Raw genomic sequence first — 19498 nt, forward strand, 5'->3', positions numbered from 1 at the left:
AAATGCCGATCTCCGATTTACTGGGCAGAAGTTGGAGATGGGCCTTTGCTTGGGCCCGAGATTGTACAAGAAACTACCGAAAAAGTGAAACTGATTCAACAGAGATTGAAAACCGCACAGATCCGACAGAAAAGTTATGTAAATGTCCGAAGGCGAGACAGAGATTATAAAGTAGGTGATCATGTGTTTGTAAAAGTGACACCGATGAAGGGCCAGACTTGTTTTGGAGCTAAAGGCAAGTTAGCGCCGAGATATGTCGGACCGTATAAGATTATTGAAAAGATTAATCCGGTGGCGTATCGAGTAGCGTTTTCTCCTGAAATGAAGCATATGCATAACGTGTTCCACATTTCAATGTTGAGGAAATACCTTCGGGATCCCTTCCATGTGATTGAGCCAACCCGTGTAGTACTAAGTGATGACTACACCTATGAAGAACGGCCTATTCAGATTGTAAACCGACGGATCAAGAAGTTAAGAAACAAAGAAATTCCGTTAATGAAAGTTGACTGGCAAAATCATGGTGGTGTGTATGCCACTTGGGAGAAGGAAGATGATATGATGAAGAGATACCCTGAAATGTTCCCACTGAATCTTGTTTTCTTCCAGAACGAAGGTAATTCGAGTTTGGAGGACCAAACTCTTTATAAGGAGGGGAGGCTGTGACAACCCTCACCACTGATTAGTGCTAATCCATGATTAAGCATGTTAACTGACTGATTGACTGAAATCTTGAACTGATTGATTGAACGTATTAGTTTAAATGCATTTCTATCTGTTTGTCATTAAACTATCTGTTCGTGTTTTATGTTTAAACTGCTAATTGAAGGCCTTATCGACGGCCGATTCCGGAATTGCTTAATGTTTTATGCTCATTGGAATTTATGTGATTTTATGGTGTATTTAATTGAAATGTGTTTTGGTATGATTAAATTAGATTAATTATTGATAAATTACATTAGTTGACTTATTTACCCTTTTGCCATTAAGTGGCCATTCCTACAACTTTGACTTGGGCTCAATTGTTGCATCACAAACACCATCTCACCCTTTTCCCATCTGAGCAAACCGACTTGAGAGAGTGAGAGGGAGGAAAGAACTTGAATTCAACTAAATTGCTTGGTGAACTTGAAGAATTGGAGAGAGAATTGCATATTTAAGCTCCCATACCTTAATTCAAGACCTAAGGTAGAGAATTTATCTTCTTATTTGTGTATTTGAGTTGATTCTTGCATGGTCCATGTTAATTTTGAAGTCTAGAGCCAAATATGGCTTAAATTGTTGAATTGAGTTAGATTTCATGCATACATGGTCCTATTGTTGAGTTTGGAAGTTGTTTCATGAGAATTTCTTCATGCATGTCCATATTTTTGGTCTCTATCCACGAATTCACCTTAATTCACCATGTTCTTGCAAGGATTGGCTCTTTGGAGCATGCATTAGAAGCTTTGAATTCATTAGAACACATGCATGTTACATGTAAATTATGTTCTTGAGGTTTATTTGAAAAGTGTGTTTAATTAAACTACCTTTGGGCTTTAATTTCTCAAATTGATCTTCAAAACATGTTATACTATGAGTTTAAAAGTGTTTTCCAGAAAATTAGCCCAAAATGATCAATTTTGGTACATTTAAGGTTAGTTTTGAGCTTGAGGTTCGAATCTAGAATTTTTAGAATTTGGACTTACGCTCGAGCGGGGAATCCCGCTCGAGCGTACGCCTTGTGTTCTTTCAGTCCGCTCGAGCGAGGAAAGTGGCGCTCGAGCGTGAAATGCGTGTATCTAGTACTTTGCATGTGTTTACAGTCCGTTCGAGCGAGAGAGTTTACGCTCGAGCGAGGACTTGTGTCTCACGCTCGAGCGTGGATCGAGCACCCGTCGAGCGTGATTTTTGTGCATCCAGTATTTTTACTGTAGCTTGCAGTCCGCTCGAGCGACGGAAGTCACGCTCGAGCAGAGCTTCTTTGTCTACATGTCTGCTCAAGCGAAGAAAGCCATCCTCGAGCGAGACCCCTGTTTTCTGAAAATTTTGAAAAGCGTTTTAAAGTGCATCTTTGCATCATCATTCCATCCTAGGCATTCCTAGGCCTAGTTTAAGGCATCTTAACGAGGATATTGATGTAGAACCACATTGAGGCAAATTAGGGATTAAGTTATTATTTCCCAACTATGTAGCTTAGTGTGTGTTCGTTCTATAACTGTGTGGGGTTGGCATCCGAGAACGCGTACTAGCTTATCTGTAGCCTAAAACTCTGTGAGTAATAATGTTGTAAAGATATGTTCAATTGAGATTATTTTCTGAACAAATGACTGTACTGCCTTATGAAATGACACTGTTTACTGAATGAATGTTTGTCCTATTTGTGAACTGTATTCGTGGCATCCATAGCAATTTACTGTTACTACTACTGTTACATAGATCTCTGTCGATTTCCGTGTTGGAACCACTACTGTTTATTGATATGATGGCCATCAACTGACTGTTCGGTCTGTTAAGACCTACTGTATTGTTTGCTATTGGATGTACCACTTATGACTGCTATAATTGATTAACTGATATACTGTTCAAATGACTGTTTTAAATACTAAAAAGACATTTATTCTTAACCTCTTTACGCATATGTTATTCACTGGGCTTTAGCTTATTGTTTATATATATATATATATATATGTAGGTGTCCAGGCACCGGATCGGAGCTAGGGGCGTGGGGTTTAAGCTCCCGTTTTGTCAAGCCAACCAACGTGCCTCACTCCGAGGTTCCAAGTCCTTCAACCTAGGGCTTTTTGGGGTGTTTTAGTTTCCCCTCCCCCCTTCTTGTATCTGGTTTTGTAACACTGTATAGACTGCATGATTTGTGTATTTGTACTGTACTGTTATGGTAGAGACTTGGTCTCTAACCCGGTATGCCTGTATATGATGTGTGTACATACTGTTATGGTTTGAATGCGTATATGTTTAAAAAGTCTTCTTGCATACAGACTGTTACAGCTCATTGGACATCTTTCATTTACTGTTTTGGCTTCCGCCAGCCCCTGTACTCTGTATTACTGTTTTATTGTTAAGCAGGCCTTCTGTAATCTCGTATTACTAGCCGGTTACGGTGCTAAACCCATATGAGCGAGTTTGGGTCGTGACACGTCCTGACATAGCATTTGTAGTTGGTATGCTTGGTCGATACCAAAGCAATCCCGGACTTGATCATTGGAAAGTAGTTAAGAAAGTGTTGCGATGTTTACAAGGCATTAAGGATTACATGCTCACTTATCAAAGAACAGACAACCTTGAAGTGGTTGGTTATTCAAATGCTGATTATGCTGGATGCAAAGACAATCGAAAGTCCACTTCTGGGTACATTTTTATGCTTGCTAATGGACCCATTTCATGGAAGAGTCATAAGCAGACGCTGACAGCTTCTTCCACTATGGAGGCAGAGTTCATAGCATGTTACGAAGCCACATGTCATGCAGTATGGCTTAAGAATTTCATATCTAGATTACAACTTGTCGATTCAATTTCGAAACCCTTACAGATTTACTGTGATAATGATGCTGCTGTGTAGTTCTCCAATAATAACAAAACTTCAGGAAGATCAAAGCATATTGATATCAAGCATCTAGTTGTTAAAGAAAGGGTTCTGAATCGGACTGTTTCCGTCTCTCATATTGGTACTACACTCATGTTAGCAGATCCTTTAACTAAAGGTCTCACACCTAAGCTCTTTCAAGAACATGTTGCGCGCATGGGCTTAATAGAAAGTTTAGACTTGAAATGAGTGTATTATGTTCGGGATAAATGTTATGTTATAATTATCTTCTGTTAGTAATGATTATGTTTGTTGTTTTCATTCTTCATACTTGTGCACAATTTAGAAGAAGATGTAAACAACGGGACCGTTATAGATAAATTAGCATTAATCACCATTATGTTGCTAATGTCATCTTTGTGATTTAAGATTCACTTATTCATGTTGATGGAAAATATTAACACTATAACCATTGTACAGTCTTGATCAATGTATAAATCACTGACTACAATGATTTGGTGCTAATAATTTCATTGAACAGAATGTAATGGTGATGGTGCAATCTTCTAGTGGGAGAACGTTAGCCATGTTATGATAATCTAGTGACGTAATATAATCATGCAAGCCAAGTGGGAGATTGTAAGAATTTTTCCTAAATATGGCTTAATGTGACTTATGCATGATTATACTAGATTCATCTCATTAAGTAAGATACATGTACATCAATTAGATGGTGATTAATCATTGATGAATACACTTATATATACATAATGTATAGAAAACTAATGGAGATAACGTCAATGCATTGAATGTGATAGATTCATTATGAATGAATCTTAAAGATGCATTATGTATCTATTATGAATATATAAGATACATTAATCTATCTAATGAATTCATTAATATAGAAGATGCATTATGTATCATGAATGTATAAGATACATTAATCTATTTAATGAAATTCATTGAATGAATGGATTCTTTGATGAGAAGAATACTAGTATAAATAGTGTAAGGTCCCAAACCACACTCCATCAAAAAAACTCAAGTTGTCACCACAAGAAGGCTCCCATCGCCTAGAGAGAGAGAGAAAAATGGTTTGAAGATCTTAGACAAGTAAAGAACTTTAAGATCAAGATCTTCTATTCAAGGTTTCTTTTTCTTACAAGAGGATTTCATACTATCATGGATCAAGGTATGTATTCACTTATTTTGTATAGTAGAAATTCATATAGTTTTCATGTATAGAATTGAATTCTTAATGGTTTTAGTTTATGTTCCGCAAAGTTTTTTATCAATTTATAGAAAAAAAATTAGGTCGATTCGATAATCGTAATTTTATTTTATTTTATCGTGTTTATCTTTAAAAAAAAGAAAGATCTATTTTTAAAATAAAAAGATCTATTTTAAAATATACTATTCATTCATTTTTTAAAGAAATAAACGTGAAAAAATGAAAAAATTACGATTATTAAATTGATATAAAATATTGACTTCAAATTTTGAACTCAAATTTTTTGAAAATTTAAATTTAAATTTTTTTGTTTTTAATAATTTTTTTAATATTTTAAATAAATTTTTAAATTTTTAAATATACTTAACATAAATGTACTTAAAAAGTAAAATATTTATAAAAATCAATAAATATATAATAACACAATTTTTTTATTTTTATTTTTTATATTTAGTGAATTTTTTTTAAAAAAAATTTCTCTACTCTCTTTGTCTCTCTCTCTCTCTATCTCACATGTCTCAGTTGTGGTAATTCTTCCATAGGGTTCGTTTGGGATGCGAGTTGATTTTTTAATTTTTTTTATTATTTTAGTTTATGATTAAAAAATTTCGTTTGTAATAGACTATTTAATTTTTTTAAACTTTTTTAGAGGAAAAATAAAATCTATATATAAGGAAAAAGAGATTTCTAACCCCCAAGTCTTGTGGAAGTTTCAATATCTCAATCTTAATTTTCTAAATTTTTGACTTAAACAAAAAAAAAAAACTCAGCATTTATTGATTTGGTTAAAATCCCCTGACCAACATTTATTAATTTTTTTCAATCCACATGCCTGCATTTATTGATTTTGTCAAAATTCTCTGATCAGTATTTATTAACTTTTTCAAATCCACATGCATTTCTACATGCATTTTGAGAGCTTTGGTCAAAATCCACTCAAACAAATAATTATAGATACAACTCGTACATAGTTACTACAACACCCTTTTCAACTTCTCCCATATACTATGATTAGTGATAAGATTGTTAAATTATTTTTATAAAAAATCTAAAAAAAATAATTTATATATTAAATTTTTTTAAAAATAAATATAAATATCTATAATTATCCCGTGCATAGCACAGGTGATAGACTAGTAATTATAATTTAAATGTGACCGTTCATCTTATTAATTATTTTATTTTATTTTATTTATTTTTTTTTATAGCAAAGATGGCCAATAAGCAAACTTTTTGGCATGGCAAACTAGGGGTGAGCAGCGGATATACCGATCCGCCAAAACTGACCGAACCGAACCGATCCGCTGCATTTTCGACGAATGCGTGATGATGAGCGGACGGTTGCGGATTGATTTTCTCCAATCCGTCAATTTGGCGGACGGATGGCGGATTTGAGATTCCTTTGGCCGCAACCGAACCGCCAAACCGCGAGCACCCTTAGTAATTTATAAGACTTTGTGTTTTCAATTGAAAAAGAGTTTAAATATTCTGTTGAAAAAAAAATTTCAACTTGAATATATTTTTTGAATTGAAAAAAATAAACCTATTATTTATCTATATTTTTGGATTTTTAAATCTAACTCTAAAAATAATAAATAGAAAATATGATATATGCTGGTTGGTTTTTGTTGTCAAAAACATATATAGATGTAACAAAACAGAAACATACAATCTCTACTACTGCTCTGTTCATAGTTTTGGTGGTTTGAATTGTTTCTATATTTTAAGAATCACAGATTGTAATACTTTATGTGGATGAATCATGTTGTGATTATAATATATGAATGATGCATGCAGTGATTGTGATATTCTAAAGTTTCAGACTTTCTTTCTTTGGATGATGCATACAACGATTGTAATACTTTTTTAAGTTATTGACTATAATATATATATATATTTTTTTTAGGAAGTGCACAAGTTGAATTATGTTAAAAATTTATAAAATTTATAAAATTTTAAACCGTTAAACCTATCGCATCCATCCGCCAAACCGCCAATTCGCTCAATCCACATCCATCGGATTGCCGGACGAATTCGGATTGATTTTCTCCAATCTGTTAACCTGACGGACGGATGACGAATTAGAGATTCCGAAACCGCAAACCAACCCGCGCGCACGAAGGCATAGTCATCCGTTTCTGAGCCTCTCCTCCAAATTCTCTTTGTTTATCTGTATATCTAATTAACTTCTCTCTCACACTCTGAAAGAAAGGGTTCGATGGGTTCGAGCAGCAGCCGTCCGGGGTCGCGCCCTTCTCGGGCCCCACGGCGATCCAACCGCCCCAAACGTCCCTTCCTCTCTCGTCTCGTCTGCGGTGGCTCCACCTCTCACGAGGTACGCCTCCGCTCCCACCATCATCAACATTTTCAATTACACATTTAACTCCCAAAATTGTCCTACCCATTTCTTGCTTTCCTTTATTTTTCGTCCATCTATTTGAATTCATGTCTTCTCTTTATACCCATAATTTAATTTTTTATTTGTTTAATTTTTTTATATATACATGTGCTTTCTAATGGAATGACGTTTAATCAATTGATGCAAATAATGGGTTTGGTTTGGTTTTCCGTAAATTGGGCATATTGGTTTCGTATAATTGATTCGCACTCATATATTCAGGGAAGGAATTTGAATTCTAGTGCGAAATGTATATGCAATATTAATTCAAGCAAAATCTTAGGGGACCAAATCATTTAATTTGAAAATATTTTAAATAATAGCGGGTTTTCAAAATTTTGGGAGCGTTTGCACAATATGGTAGTATTGGATTTTGTGATTTTGATTGCAATGGTGTAATTTTAGGTGGTGAAGTTTGAAGAAGTTGAAAATTCTTGAGCTGGGTGATTTGATAATGGACGGATTTTTAGACAGTTGGTATTGTGTAGCATCTTAGAATTCCAATCATATCGTGTCATCTTATGAAAACCAAAAGAATTGTGACCCTTTTAGATGGAGGTTTGGTTGTGTGCATTAAGTCAGCTAATATTTGGGTTGATTTGATAGGTATGGTGTTTAGCAATTATTGAAGCATATGAAGATAATTCTCAAAATAAGAAGCCAGAAGTTTGTGAAGTTTTGAGAGTTTTTTTCTTTTTCCTCCGGAGGAGTGAGTTTGGGTTTGAAGTTCATTGGCTTCCAATCGCAGGTTGCTATGCAGAAAAATGTTTGTGAGCTATTTGCTTAGTATAGGAAATGAGATTCGGATTAAAAAATGTTAGGTAGGATTTTACTGTGTTACATGGACTCTTCCATTTCTCCCACAATACCCGTGTCCATCGGATATGACATGGATAAGGGTCTGGGATATGTGTCCGACGCTCGTACCCAATTTAGACACTGAGATACTTTAATTTGTGACAATAAATGAAGAAAAAGAAACTCACATTTGTTAGTAAAGCAATATTTTTAGGCTCCCACATGAATTAGATATAGAAATTTCATATTTTTTTCTGAATCATATTTAATTTCTAATGTATTTCTACATAATTTTAATCATCTCATCCGAGAATATTATATAATATACAATATATATGTGTATATGACTTGTCCCCGTACCCATATCCAATTTTGGATACAAGATCTTAAGATTTAAATTTATGAATGTCTGACGCTTGGATACACACCCGCACCCGACACTCGTACCCGAGTCCATGTAACATAGGGATTTTAGAGGGTGAAAGAATGTGTGTTAAGGGTAGTCCTCCCAATATGGTTTGTATATGTGGGGGAATTTTCTGTCTAAATTCTTGTCTTTTGGATGAAGGTTGGATATTGGAATCTGTTATGCCAAATTTTCTCTCAAAACTCTTCCAATTATTGTTCTATCATGGAATATGTGAGTTAGGGACTAAGAATATATTATTGCTGCTTTGGTGTCTATAAACATCCTTTTTTGTAGTGATATGGCTAAGTCTTTAAATGGGGAGAACTAGGATTTGTTGCTGAGTTACTGGACATGGAATTGGGATTGTCAATTAAGGAAATGGAATGAGATTAAAAATGTTAATAAGAAGCTTTGAGCAGCAAAATATTGAACAAGTTCTTTTATAGTTTAGTAGACATTGGATTTGGAACAATATGCTTTGCCCATACAATTTCTATATAAAGTGAGATATTAAATACTTCTAAATGATAATTAACACATCGAGGTGGAATTGTACAAATGCTTAACCTATATGAGTGTGTTAAATTGATGACATCCAAATATTAAACTTATGATTTAGGCCGGGGTGGAATTGTGCAAATGTTTAGCTTTAATGAGTGTGTTAAATTGCTTACATCCAAATATTAATCTTGTGATGTAGTAGTTTGGGATTACTCTCCCACTAGCAGTGAGATCAAAACTAATATATGACATTAGAAAACCTAGGCTTTTAGGCCTGAGTTTAAGATGATTCAAATTTGGCTATGGGACTTCAAAAGCTAGAAGAAGCGTCTTGGCATTGCACCTAGAATTCTTTAGGCATTATTACACCTAGGGTTAGGAATACCTTATAAAATCCTAAAGAAGCTTGGAAAGTTCTGGGAAAAATATTGTCTACAACATATTTTTCAATTGAATTAGAGACTATATATTGCTTTTATATAGACTTTTGAGACTTAAACCCCGGGGTTGGCTTAGTGGCAAGGCCTTGGGTCTTGGGGGTATGCTCCCTCCAAAGTTTAAGGATTGAAACCTCTTAGGTGTTAACAATTTCTTGGGGCCATCGGATTAGGGAAATACCCTTGAATTAACCCTGGTGTACTTGCGGAAAACTCCTTGCCGAGGGCCTATGCACCCTTAGGGATTAGTCAGGTTTTGATTCGGACACTTCAATGCCAATCAAAAAAAATAAAAGATAAAAATGTAGACTTTTGAGACTTCTACACCAACTAGGACTAGAATTCCTAACTAGGGAACTAAAGTTTTGACCTTTAAAGCCTATCTAAGATTAGATAATACCCATATGATACATAACTTGACCCATACCAGAACTCATGGGAGATTTCTACCATTCATGTCCATAAATCATGCAAATTACTAGAAAAAACCCTAACTTACAAAACAAAACACCATAAAACGTATGGGAAAAGGACCAAATTAATAGCTAATTTGGATAACCATAAAATAAGACTTTACTAAGACTAGAAACGTGACTGTATGCATCTTATAGGTCTCACCTTGAAAACATGTCAACTTTCGATTTTAGTTGCTTCCTTAAATTTACTTTTGCTTGCTCTTCATGTGGACTGCATCATCTTGGTTATTAATAGTGACATATCCTATTAGAGGATAGGTGTTCAATAAACTTTGGAGTTCAAGCTACACATGCAAGGATGAGAATGAACTGACCTAAGAAGCACGGATATGGACACGTGACACAATACGGACACGCGGACACGTAAATTTTAAAAAATGCAGGAGACAACATGTTGGGGACATGTTCAAAACATATATATTTATATTTTTATTATGTGTATATTTTTAAATATTTAACATGCATTTTATATCAAATATTTAATTTTACCAAATTTATCAACCTTAGGTATGCTCTTTTAGTAAAAAATTAAAAATGGCCTTGTTTGGTTTGTTTTTCAGAAAAAATTTTGGAAAAAATTCTCTACAAACAAATTTCAAAAGTAATCAAACCAAACAAATTTTTTCAAAAAAAATTTCAAAATTTTGTTTGATTACCTACTTTTCAAAATCATTCTCTCTCTCTCTCTCATACATATCAAATCAATCACTTTTTTAAAACTCTCTTTCCAAAACAATTTTCCAAAACCATTTCTGAAAAAAGGCAAACCAAACAAATTTTCGTACTTTTTATCTCAAAAACTACTCTACAAACACAAACCAAACACACCTATAATTTTTTTTGAAAAAAATAGTACAGAGCGTGTCCCTAGAGTGTCCCCAGCGTGTCCTCACGTGTCATTAAAGTGTCCCCAGCGTGTCCTCAGTGTGTCCCTAGCGTCTCCTTGGCGTGTCCCTTGCGTATCCTTGGCGTGTCCAAAGTGTCCCAGCATGTCCAACTCTTTCAGCATGTCCAACGTATCTGACACGTGTCCGTGTCTGACATGAATCGGACACCTGTACGTGACCTCCGAAGAGGTGTCTGTACTTCATAGGAACTAACTTTTTTGTGGGCTTATCATAATAGCAAATTTTCTTTGAAAATAGAAATGGCTTTAACTAGTGGAGCTGTTGAAATGAAATAGTTTGGAAATTTAATACACACACACATATATTTGTGTATTTGTAGAACAGTCAATCAATGCTTTGTTCCATGGAATTTAGACATTGGTTTTTTTTATGCATTTGCTTTGCATATAGGCTACCGTAGTTTAACCTCAAAAGCATCTTATCCTCTCTTATTTGAGGTCATAAATTCTTCAATGGTTTAGAAGTGAGACTTTTTTGATTGATGACGTGTGCAGATGGAAAGGCACTTTTTGATGGAACTAGTAGTTGTCTAGCTATAAGTGCTAACGTATTTTCAATAAATTGTTCTACTTGTTCTATTTGTAGCGAAGGCAGGAATTATATTATTATCATTTGTTTTTGGGTTCAATTGAAATTTTGGTATAATAATGATGAAAAGAATGACAATACTAGCTAAAATTTGAAGAAAAATAAATAAATAAATAAAAAAGAAAAGAAAGAAAGAAAAGTGTGGCCAACAATGCTTTTTTTTTTTTATAAATTTGAGTCATGGACCAAAATCCCTTTCCCATAGCTGTCAAAGCATTAAAGATGCTTATAAAATTGCTAAGCAACAATACTAGCTAATGCTTTATTCATTTCACCTTATTCCTGTCATTTTTTTTCAATACTCTTCATTATGTTGGCTGTAATTTTTGTCTTTCAAGATATCTTTTAGTTATAAATATAACTCTATATGTCTAAAATGTAGTTTTGGTTGTAATTTGTATAGTTTCAATTTGATATCCTGAGATTTTATACCATCATCTCATGTTCGAATTACCAACCTAACCATAAACAATTTTCTATAGTTAATTATTGGTCATGCATTGCTAGCCATTTTCATTTGTGCCCTTCGGAGCTGGCAGATTTAGCTCATGAAGTTATGCATTTGGTATATTATCGCTGCAAGCACTTTAAGGTTCCAACATAATTAGCGCACAAACTCCATGTTCAACATGTACATAGGAAGTACTTGCTGGTCTGTGAAGATGGCTTATTTTTAAAAGGCTGAAAGCATCTTTACTGACAAGCAATCTGCTCCATAATTGTTGAACTTTTTCTTCTTTTTTTTCCCCTTTCCCCATTCCCCATTCGGTTTCCCCTAAATGCAAGGTTTTCAATGAGTGCATTGTATGATAATTAACTAACAATAAGCAACATGGGATTCCAGAAGTTCTAGTTTATCAGGAACCATTCTGTGATCCCCAACTTAGTCTTCACTTTTTGAGCAAGAACTGCCAAGAAATGTTTATCTGTTTTGCACTCGTGATCAGTTCCAAAAGCTTCCCCATCCCCTAATCCTCTCTATGACAAAATTCTTTAGTAATACTAAATAGTGACATTCAATGTTATACTTTCTACATTTGTGACAGGGACCTGATATACTGACCTTTGTTTTGTACAGATGGAAGACGGTCCATCTGACTTACAGGTGAATTCTATAAAACATGGTGAGCCAGTTGTTGAGGAGTTGCGAAGACCGATGAAGGAATCTGCTTTGGCCTCTTGTGCAGTGACTGGGTTAACCAGCTCGAGAACTGAAACTGGAGCCTCATCTGAAAGCAGTGCGGTAACTAGTAAAGACTCTTCTTTTGAAGATGGTTTAATCAATGCTGAGACAAGTAACCAACGGCAATGCTCATGTAAAAATAAAGATTTAGTTCCTCCTCAGTCAAGTGCTGATTGTAGAATTAATGAAACAGCTAGTACTTTCTATGAGGATCTGTCATCTTCAGACCCAGTTTCTGCAAATGTAAGGTCCAATATGGGTGTTAGTAATGGCTTTGGTAATAGGATGGACAAGGACGTGTCTCAGATTTGTGCAGAGGTTTTACATACAAGCAGTTCATCTCCCCAAGAGCTTGGAGATTCATTTGGAAATCATGTTAGTGAAGCAATGACTGTCTATAATTCTGATTCTGATTCTGATTCTGCTTCTGCTTCTGCTTCTGTTGTTTTGGATTCACCAGTAACTTCTCACCTGCTAAGAGATGATTCTCTTCAAGAGACCATACCTCCAGGTCTAGGATTTCTTGTTTCAGGTAGGGAACAAGGCCAGGGAGGTGGAAGTGTACTTCAAGTTGATGTGGTGAGTATATCTTCCAGCATTTTGTCTCATAGTTCCACTGAAATAAGTAATCGTGAAGCAGGACAGAATAGTAGAAGACTATTCTGGGATGCTTTTTCAAGACGCGGTTCTAGAAGGCTTAGTGATTCCCAAACATTTGTTTTCTCGACTGATGATGATAACAATGATGGTCTAGGATCTCATGACAGATGGCTCCTTGATTTTAGTGGTGATTTCTTTTATGATGAGGTTGGTGGTGATTCCGGGTACATGGAAAGTAGAACTCACAGCATGAATGAACAACGTTGGCATTCAACATCTGAGGTAGGCTTTTAAGTACTCTCTTCTGACCAATACTCCCATCCATTTTGAACTGATTTTGTATTCTTTTGGCTAATGCATATCTTTTTTTGACGCATTGAGAGTAGCTCCACTCGCTGTATCTTTGTTCCTTGATGAAGCCATCATGCATTTCATACTTAATATTGGACATTATTTCATTGAATGTGTTAGAATTTACCATAAACCTACCTCCACTACCACCTCACCTACTCCACTAAACCTAACCCACTACACCACTACCACCTCCACTTCACCTACTCTCCACCTACTCCCAAACACACTCCTATATAATAGGAATCCTTGTAATTGTAATATAATCAATAAACATCAATCAATAATACATAAATTTTTACATGGTATCAGAGCAAGGTTAAGACCTTAGTATTTCTCGCTTCACCGGCGGGCGGCAACCTCGCCTTGGCCGCCCGCCGGACCTCAACCTATTCCGCTTATTTTCTACACATACCTTGACTTCTTCAACATTTTCTTACACCCCTCCTCCGCTATGTCGGCGGCGGCACCCGCATCATCGTCTAGCCTCTATCGCCGTTCACCTCGCCTCTCACATATCCGTGGTTGTACTCTTACTCGTCGTCGTCGTTGGCGTTTCTGGCGCTGCTTTTCTGCTCGTCACTGCTGTTTTTTTCCCGATTTGCTCTCTCTCTCTTAGCCATGGATTTGGGTGTGGGGTGTAGAGCTGTGGCTCTGTTGTTGGTAGCCATGTTTGCTGGCTTGAAGGTTTCAATGGCAGCAGTGTACAAGGTTGGGGACTCCGCTGGTTGAACCATCATTGGGAATATTGATTACAAGGCCTGGGCTGCTTCCAAGACGTTTCATGTTGGAGATGTCATCATTTTCGAATACAATTTTCAATGTCACGTGTTGCAAGTGCCCCACAAAGAATACCAAGCCTGCAGAAGTGTAAGACAGTAACATGCATCTTCACATACAGCTTGGGTAATGTGTAACTGTCAAAAGCACAAGCCTCTTGGACATCCCTCTCTCTCTCTCTCCATGGACCCAACATCATCATCATGCACCCACTCTATCTCCCTCTCTCTCATCTTTTCCCACTTTCAAACCCACTTTAATCATATCTCTCCTTTCTCTTAATTTATTTCATCCACGTTCTTTCACCCTTTTCTTTTATTTTAATATATATATATATATATATATATATATATTTTATTATAATATATTTTCCCTATCCCTTGTTAGTAAGCATCACCCGTTTTCCATTCTCTTATTATTATTTATTTTATATTCCACCAAAAAAAAAAAAAAAAAAATCACACTGCTGTTTTTCTTATCACCCATCCACAAATATTTTTCTCTATTTTCTTTATCCATTATTTTCTTTTATTTTATTTTTCTTATTAAACAAAACAACACCACAAAATAACACCAACAACATTCCACAACCTTGTCATTTTATTCATATCAGGGGATCAACCCCGATCACACTTTTACATCAAAAAAAAAAAAAAAAAAAAAAAAACCCACACAAACAAAAACAAAACTACCACACCCACAGTGGGATTTTTCTTCTCTACTCAGCCGCCGGTCTTTTCTTCTTGCCTCCGTCCTGGGTGGTCCTTGCCGGTGTTGCCTCCGTGTTTCCCACTCCACTGGGCACGATCACTCCCCCATACTCCTCCACTGCAGCATATGGCGGACCTCCAAATCGGAACATAACGGTGGCCTTCCGCTTCATCTCCTTATTTTCTGCCTTCAGCACACTTATCTCTGCTCGCGCATCCTTATACATGCGTTGGAGCAGAGCCAGCTGGGAGTTTAACTGTTGCACCTCATTTGTCCTGCTCTGCAGCCGGTGCGACAAGTTTGTGACCGCAGTCATGGTTTTCACACATGACTTCAGAGTATACTGATTGGCCTCAATATCCGTTTGCAATGCCATTTTTTGCTCCACCGACTGCATCGGAAAGTTCAACGGAGCAAACCCAGTGGTGCTTGGTTGAGGTTCCAATGCCACCGCACCAGTTATTTCTCTTGTTGACTCGTTGAGGTCGGGAAAGAGAGTGAGCAGACCACGGGACGAAGAGGCCATATTCTGGGTAGCTGAACGGGAAGACGAGGCCATGTTTTTTGGGTTGTTGAGTGTTTCAGCGACGCAGCGATTTCTGACTGGTACTTTCAGAGAAGGATTGGTTACAGAGTGTTACAAAGTTTCTCTCTCCGAAAACGCAGAGTTTTTCAGAGAAGGGTTGGATCCAGAGTATTTTCAGAGTGTTTCAGTTTGACAATGTTCAGAGGTTTCAACCTGGTTTGGTTTCCACTGCCTCCGCATTGGTTTATATCGACACTGACGATGAGGCCGACACGCCACTCTGTCGCTCACGTGCCTCGCCACGTCTCCGGCTCACCTTTTGATGGCTCGACACTTTCTGTCAGGCACGCCTTTTGATGAAGTGGGCGCGCCTTTTGAGGGCGCGACTTTTGAGGGCTCACTATATATATCCATATATATATATATTTGGGCAGCCTATATACACCATCATACAGTGTATTTTTTGAGGGTCCGACAAGACTCTGTAAACTGTCCCGACATAGATTCCGGTTAGTTTCTACAAGGGTCCGACAAGACTCTGTAAACTGTCCCGACATTGATTCCGGTTAGTTTCTACAAGGGTCCAGCAAGACTCCGTAAACTGTCACAACAACTGTCACAACATTGTCTGCTACAACGGTCCGACATGACCCCATAAACTGTCTTCTACAACGTTATGACACCACCATCCAGTGTCCTCTACCACGTTATGGCACCACCTTTCAGTGTCTTCACCAACGGTCTGACACGACCATACAGTGCCTCCTATCCTTTTTTATTTTTATGTATTTTCTTGTTTTGTTCCTCTCTTCAAACTCAAGTTGGTTAGTTTCTATCCTCCTTGAGTTTGCGGGGGGCTGTTAGAATTTACCATAAACCTACCTCCACTACCACCTCACCTACTCCACTAAACCTAATCCACTACACCACTACCACCTCCACTTCACCTACTCTCCACCTACTTCCAAACACACTCCTATATAATAGGAATCCTTGTAATTGTAATATAATCAATAAACATCAATCAATAATTCATAAATTTTTACAGAATGCTTAAGATATCTCATACCTCTCAATATCCCTGCTGTAAAGTGAGAGTTCAACCTTATTTTATTGGCTACATAAGTTTTGGGGACACTAGGTCTTAGATGTCTGTATACTGCAGAACAGCACCACATATTTGACTATAGGATTTTTTTACCAGCAAATTAATAATGTTTTTTTATTTTATTTTTTTTTAAAAATTCATTTTTAAGTCAGCAGAATGTAGTTTTTTTTTTTTTTTTTTTTTTTTTTTTTTTTTCACATTAGTGGTTTACCTATTGGCTTATTAATTTTGTAAACAGAATGTACTCTTTTTTTTCCCTTCACATTATTGGTTTACCTATTGGCTTTAATAATTTTGTAGTGGATGCTATATGTAGTAACACTTTTATTTACTTATTTTCTTAGGGTAATTTTACCAAGTGCTAGCTCCAAAAAATTTTGCAGGTCTGGGAAAGACTTCGTGGTGGCCATGAAAGCGGTAATCCTGAAAATAGTGTTTGTCCATCTGGGGTTCACCCTGATGGCACATGCACATGTGAATCAATATTGATGACTGATGAATCTGGTACTCGTGCAAGTATTTCACGAATAGTTATGCTAGCAGAAGCATTATTTGAGGTAATTCCCCTTGATCAGCTAGTATGCTTTATTAAGTTTGCACTGTGTTGTGGTTGTTAGCTACTCTGCCTGGCAGGCTTTGATTATTTGCTAGATCACTTGTGAAGCATGTCTTATATTACTGTACCTTTTTTGGTTGATGGCAAAGATTCTGGTAGTTGTACAAGTATTTCATATGATTTTGCTTTGTGAATACCGGTGTAAATTTCCTCCATCAAATTTGTAGATTTCTATTGGCCGCTCTTCGTTTAAAATTTTGTTGTTTATTTGTTTGTTATTTCAGTCTAATTTCTAAGTAATGGATTTTGTTTATGGAAAATACAGATAAGTCCTACATTTCCTTTCAAGGACCTATAAATTCTGAGAACTTCTAATAAGACCATTAAGTCATACTTTTTCCAATTAGTTCCCACATAAGTACTTAATTTGTTGGACTTCCAGACATTCTTGACTTGGAATTATGATGAAATTCATGTGATCTAATGTGTGATCTACGGGTATTAAGACCATTAAGTACTTAATTTTGTTATAATGTGTGATCTACAGGTATTAGATGAAATTCATCAGCAACCTTTGTCACTTTCCTTATCTATGGTCTCACTTCCGGCTCCTGAGGCAATCGTTGACTCTTTTCCTGTTAAGAATCATAGAAAGCCCGAGAAAACTGAGAGTGAAGATGATGCTGAACAGTGAGTTTCTCTTTACAATCCCACTTTGTGAACATGTGTAATATGGTGCTCTCTGTTCAAATTCATAATCATTTGTTTATGTTAACCTTTTATTTGACCATGTTAGTATGTAACAAGTTCATCTACAGGTGTTACATATGCTTGAGTGAGTATGAAGAAGAGGATGAAATACGTGTTCTTCCTTGCCACCACGAGTTTCATATGTCATGCGTTGATAAATGGCTCAAAGAGATACATGGGTAACCATAGTATTTTTACTTGCATATACTTTTTTTTTCCCTCTTTCCTGACAGCTCATTTTCTTTTCTTTTGTTTCTCTGCTGGTGCTTCTCAGGGTGTGCCCACTCTGCCGAGGAGATGTTCGTGAAGGATTCACAGAGTCGTCCATCGTCTCCAACTCAGAAACACCTTCTGTTTGATTAAAATGTTGTGGGTACTTATACAGAAGGCGGTTTTGCTATGGAAATGTTGCCTTTTTATGTCTTCTGAGATTTATTTGTTTTTTTATTTCACTATACATATTCCGAAGCCTATGAAGCACATACACCTCTCCGGAGGTCGCGTACAAATGTCCGACACGTGTCGGATACGGACATGTGCTGGACACGCTCCGGACATGTGTCGAACACGCTTGGACACTTTGGACATGCTGCGGACATGCTGAGGGCACGTTGGGGACACGTTAAGGAGACGCTAGAGACAAGCTGGGGACACTTTAGGACACATTGAGTACTATCTTTTTCAAAAGCAATTATAATTTTTAATTTTTTTACTAATATAGCATACCTAAGGTTGATAAATTTCGTAAAATTAAATATTCGACATAAAATACATAATACATATTACATATTTAAAAATATACATATAATAAAAATATATGTTTTGAACGTGTCTTTAACGTGCCGTGTCTTGCATTTTTTGAAAATTTACGTGTCCGCGTGTCCGTGTCGTATCCGTGCTTCTCAGTCCAAGGCCATATTTGGTATCCCCTTTTTTTGTCACATATCTCTCTTATACAATTTATATGACAATTAAAGAAGTGAGATTTCTCTCAGTTAGTGATAGTTCTTGTAATTACATTTCCTGACAAATGTATTGAACTGAATTAGTTAAAATTTTAATGGTACAAGTTACAGTGATATACTTCTTTTATTCCTATGTGATTAAGATTCTCAAAATGATGCATCATATTACAAGAATTGCAAGCTGTAGAAAAATAACAGGTGCCTAAAAGATTAATAGAAGATCGAATATAGAAAAGGGGAGTTGAAGTTTTATGTCACTTGATCTGAATCTTCGTGAATTCATGGATATTTACTGCCACTGAAGTTAAATGGTATCGAGTTTTGTTTGATGTGATAAGCAGGTAATGATAATGTGATCTCAGATCACATATGAACCCAACCCAGAATTCTCTGCTGAGCTTACAGTCAATACAACATGACAGCTATTACCGGTACAGGTAGATTTATCTTTTATTTTTATTTTCTATGGTGGAATAGCTTTAATTTGTTGTTTCACTAGTTCTATTCATTAAGCAACAAATTGGGATTTGATGTATGGTAAGAATAGAGGTATTGAATTTCTTGTATCTGTTCTTTTTCATTCTTCAGGGAAGCACCCAATTATTTAACTATTCTACTTTTAGGCTGTGTTGGATTTGGGTTTGGAGAGGGATTTATGGGGGGGAAATAAAAGGGGTCCTTTTTCTTTTCCTTCCA

At 36.2% G+C, this 19498-nt stretch overlaps 2 protein-coding genes across 3 annotated transcripts; both read left to right on the top strand.

Annotated features, from left to right (window-relative positions):
* Positions 1–3163: 3163 nt before the first annotated feature.
* Positions 3164–3772, top strand: LOC145791807 (secreted RxLR effector protein 161-like). The gene is made up of 2 exons (XM_082872248.1): positions 3164–3466; positions 3560–3772. The coding sequence occupies exons 1-2, from the start codon at positions 3164–3166 to the stop codon at positions 3770–3772; spliced, it is 516 nt and encodes a 171-aa protein (XP_082728374.1).
* Positions 3773–6867: 3095 nt separating this feature from the next.
* On the top strand, positions 6868–18916 carry LOC114305709 (uncharacterized). 2 transcript variants are annotated; one of them, XR_014328587.1, is made up of 6 exons: positions 6868–7092; positions 12351–13337; positions 16915–17088; positions 17635–17777; positions 17895–18016; positions 18112–18916. XR_014328587.1 is itself a non-coding variant. In XM_028250837.2 (6 exons), exons 1-6 carry the CDS (start codon positions 6976–6978, stop codon positions 18194–18196), a joined length of 1617 nt encoding a protein of 538 aa, XP_028106638.2. In that variant the 5' UTR covers positions 6869–6975; the 3' UTR covers positions 18197–18916. The 2 variants fall into 2 exon arrangements, 1 of the variants encoding a protein (XP_028106638.2); XM_028250837.2 differs by having other exon boundaries at positions 6869–7092; positions 17906–18016.
* Positions 18917–19498: the final 582 nt, after the last annotated feature.

This window comes from Camellia sinensis, chromosome 5 (assembly GCF_055761805.1).
Source record: "Camellia sinensis isolate YWXY chromosome 5, ASM5576180v1, whole genome shotgun sequence".
Taxonomy (NCBI): Eukaryota; Viridiplantae; Streptophyta; class Magnoliopsida; order Ericales; family Theaceae; genus Camellia; species Camellia sinensis.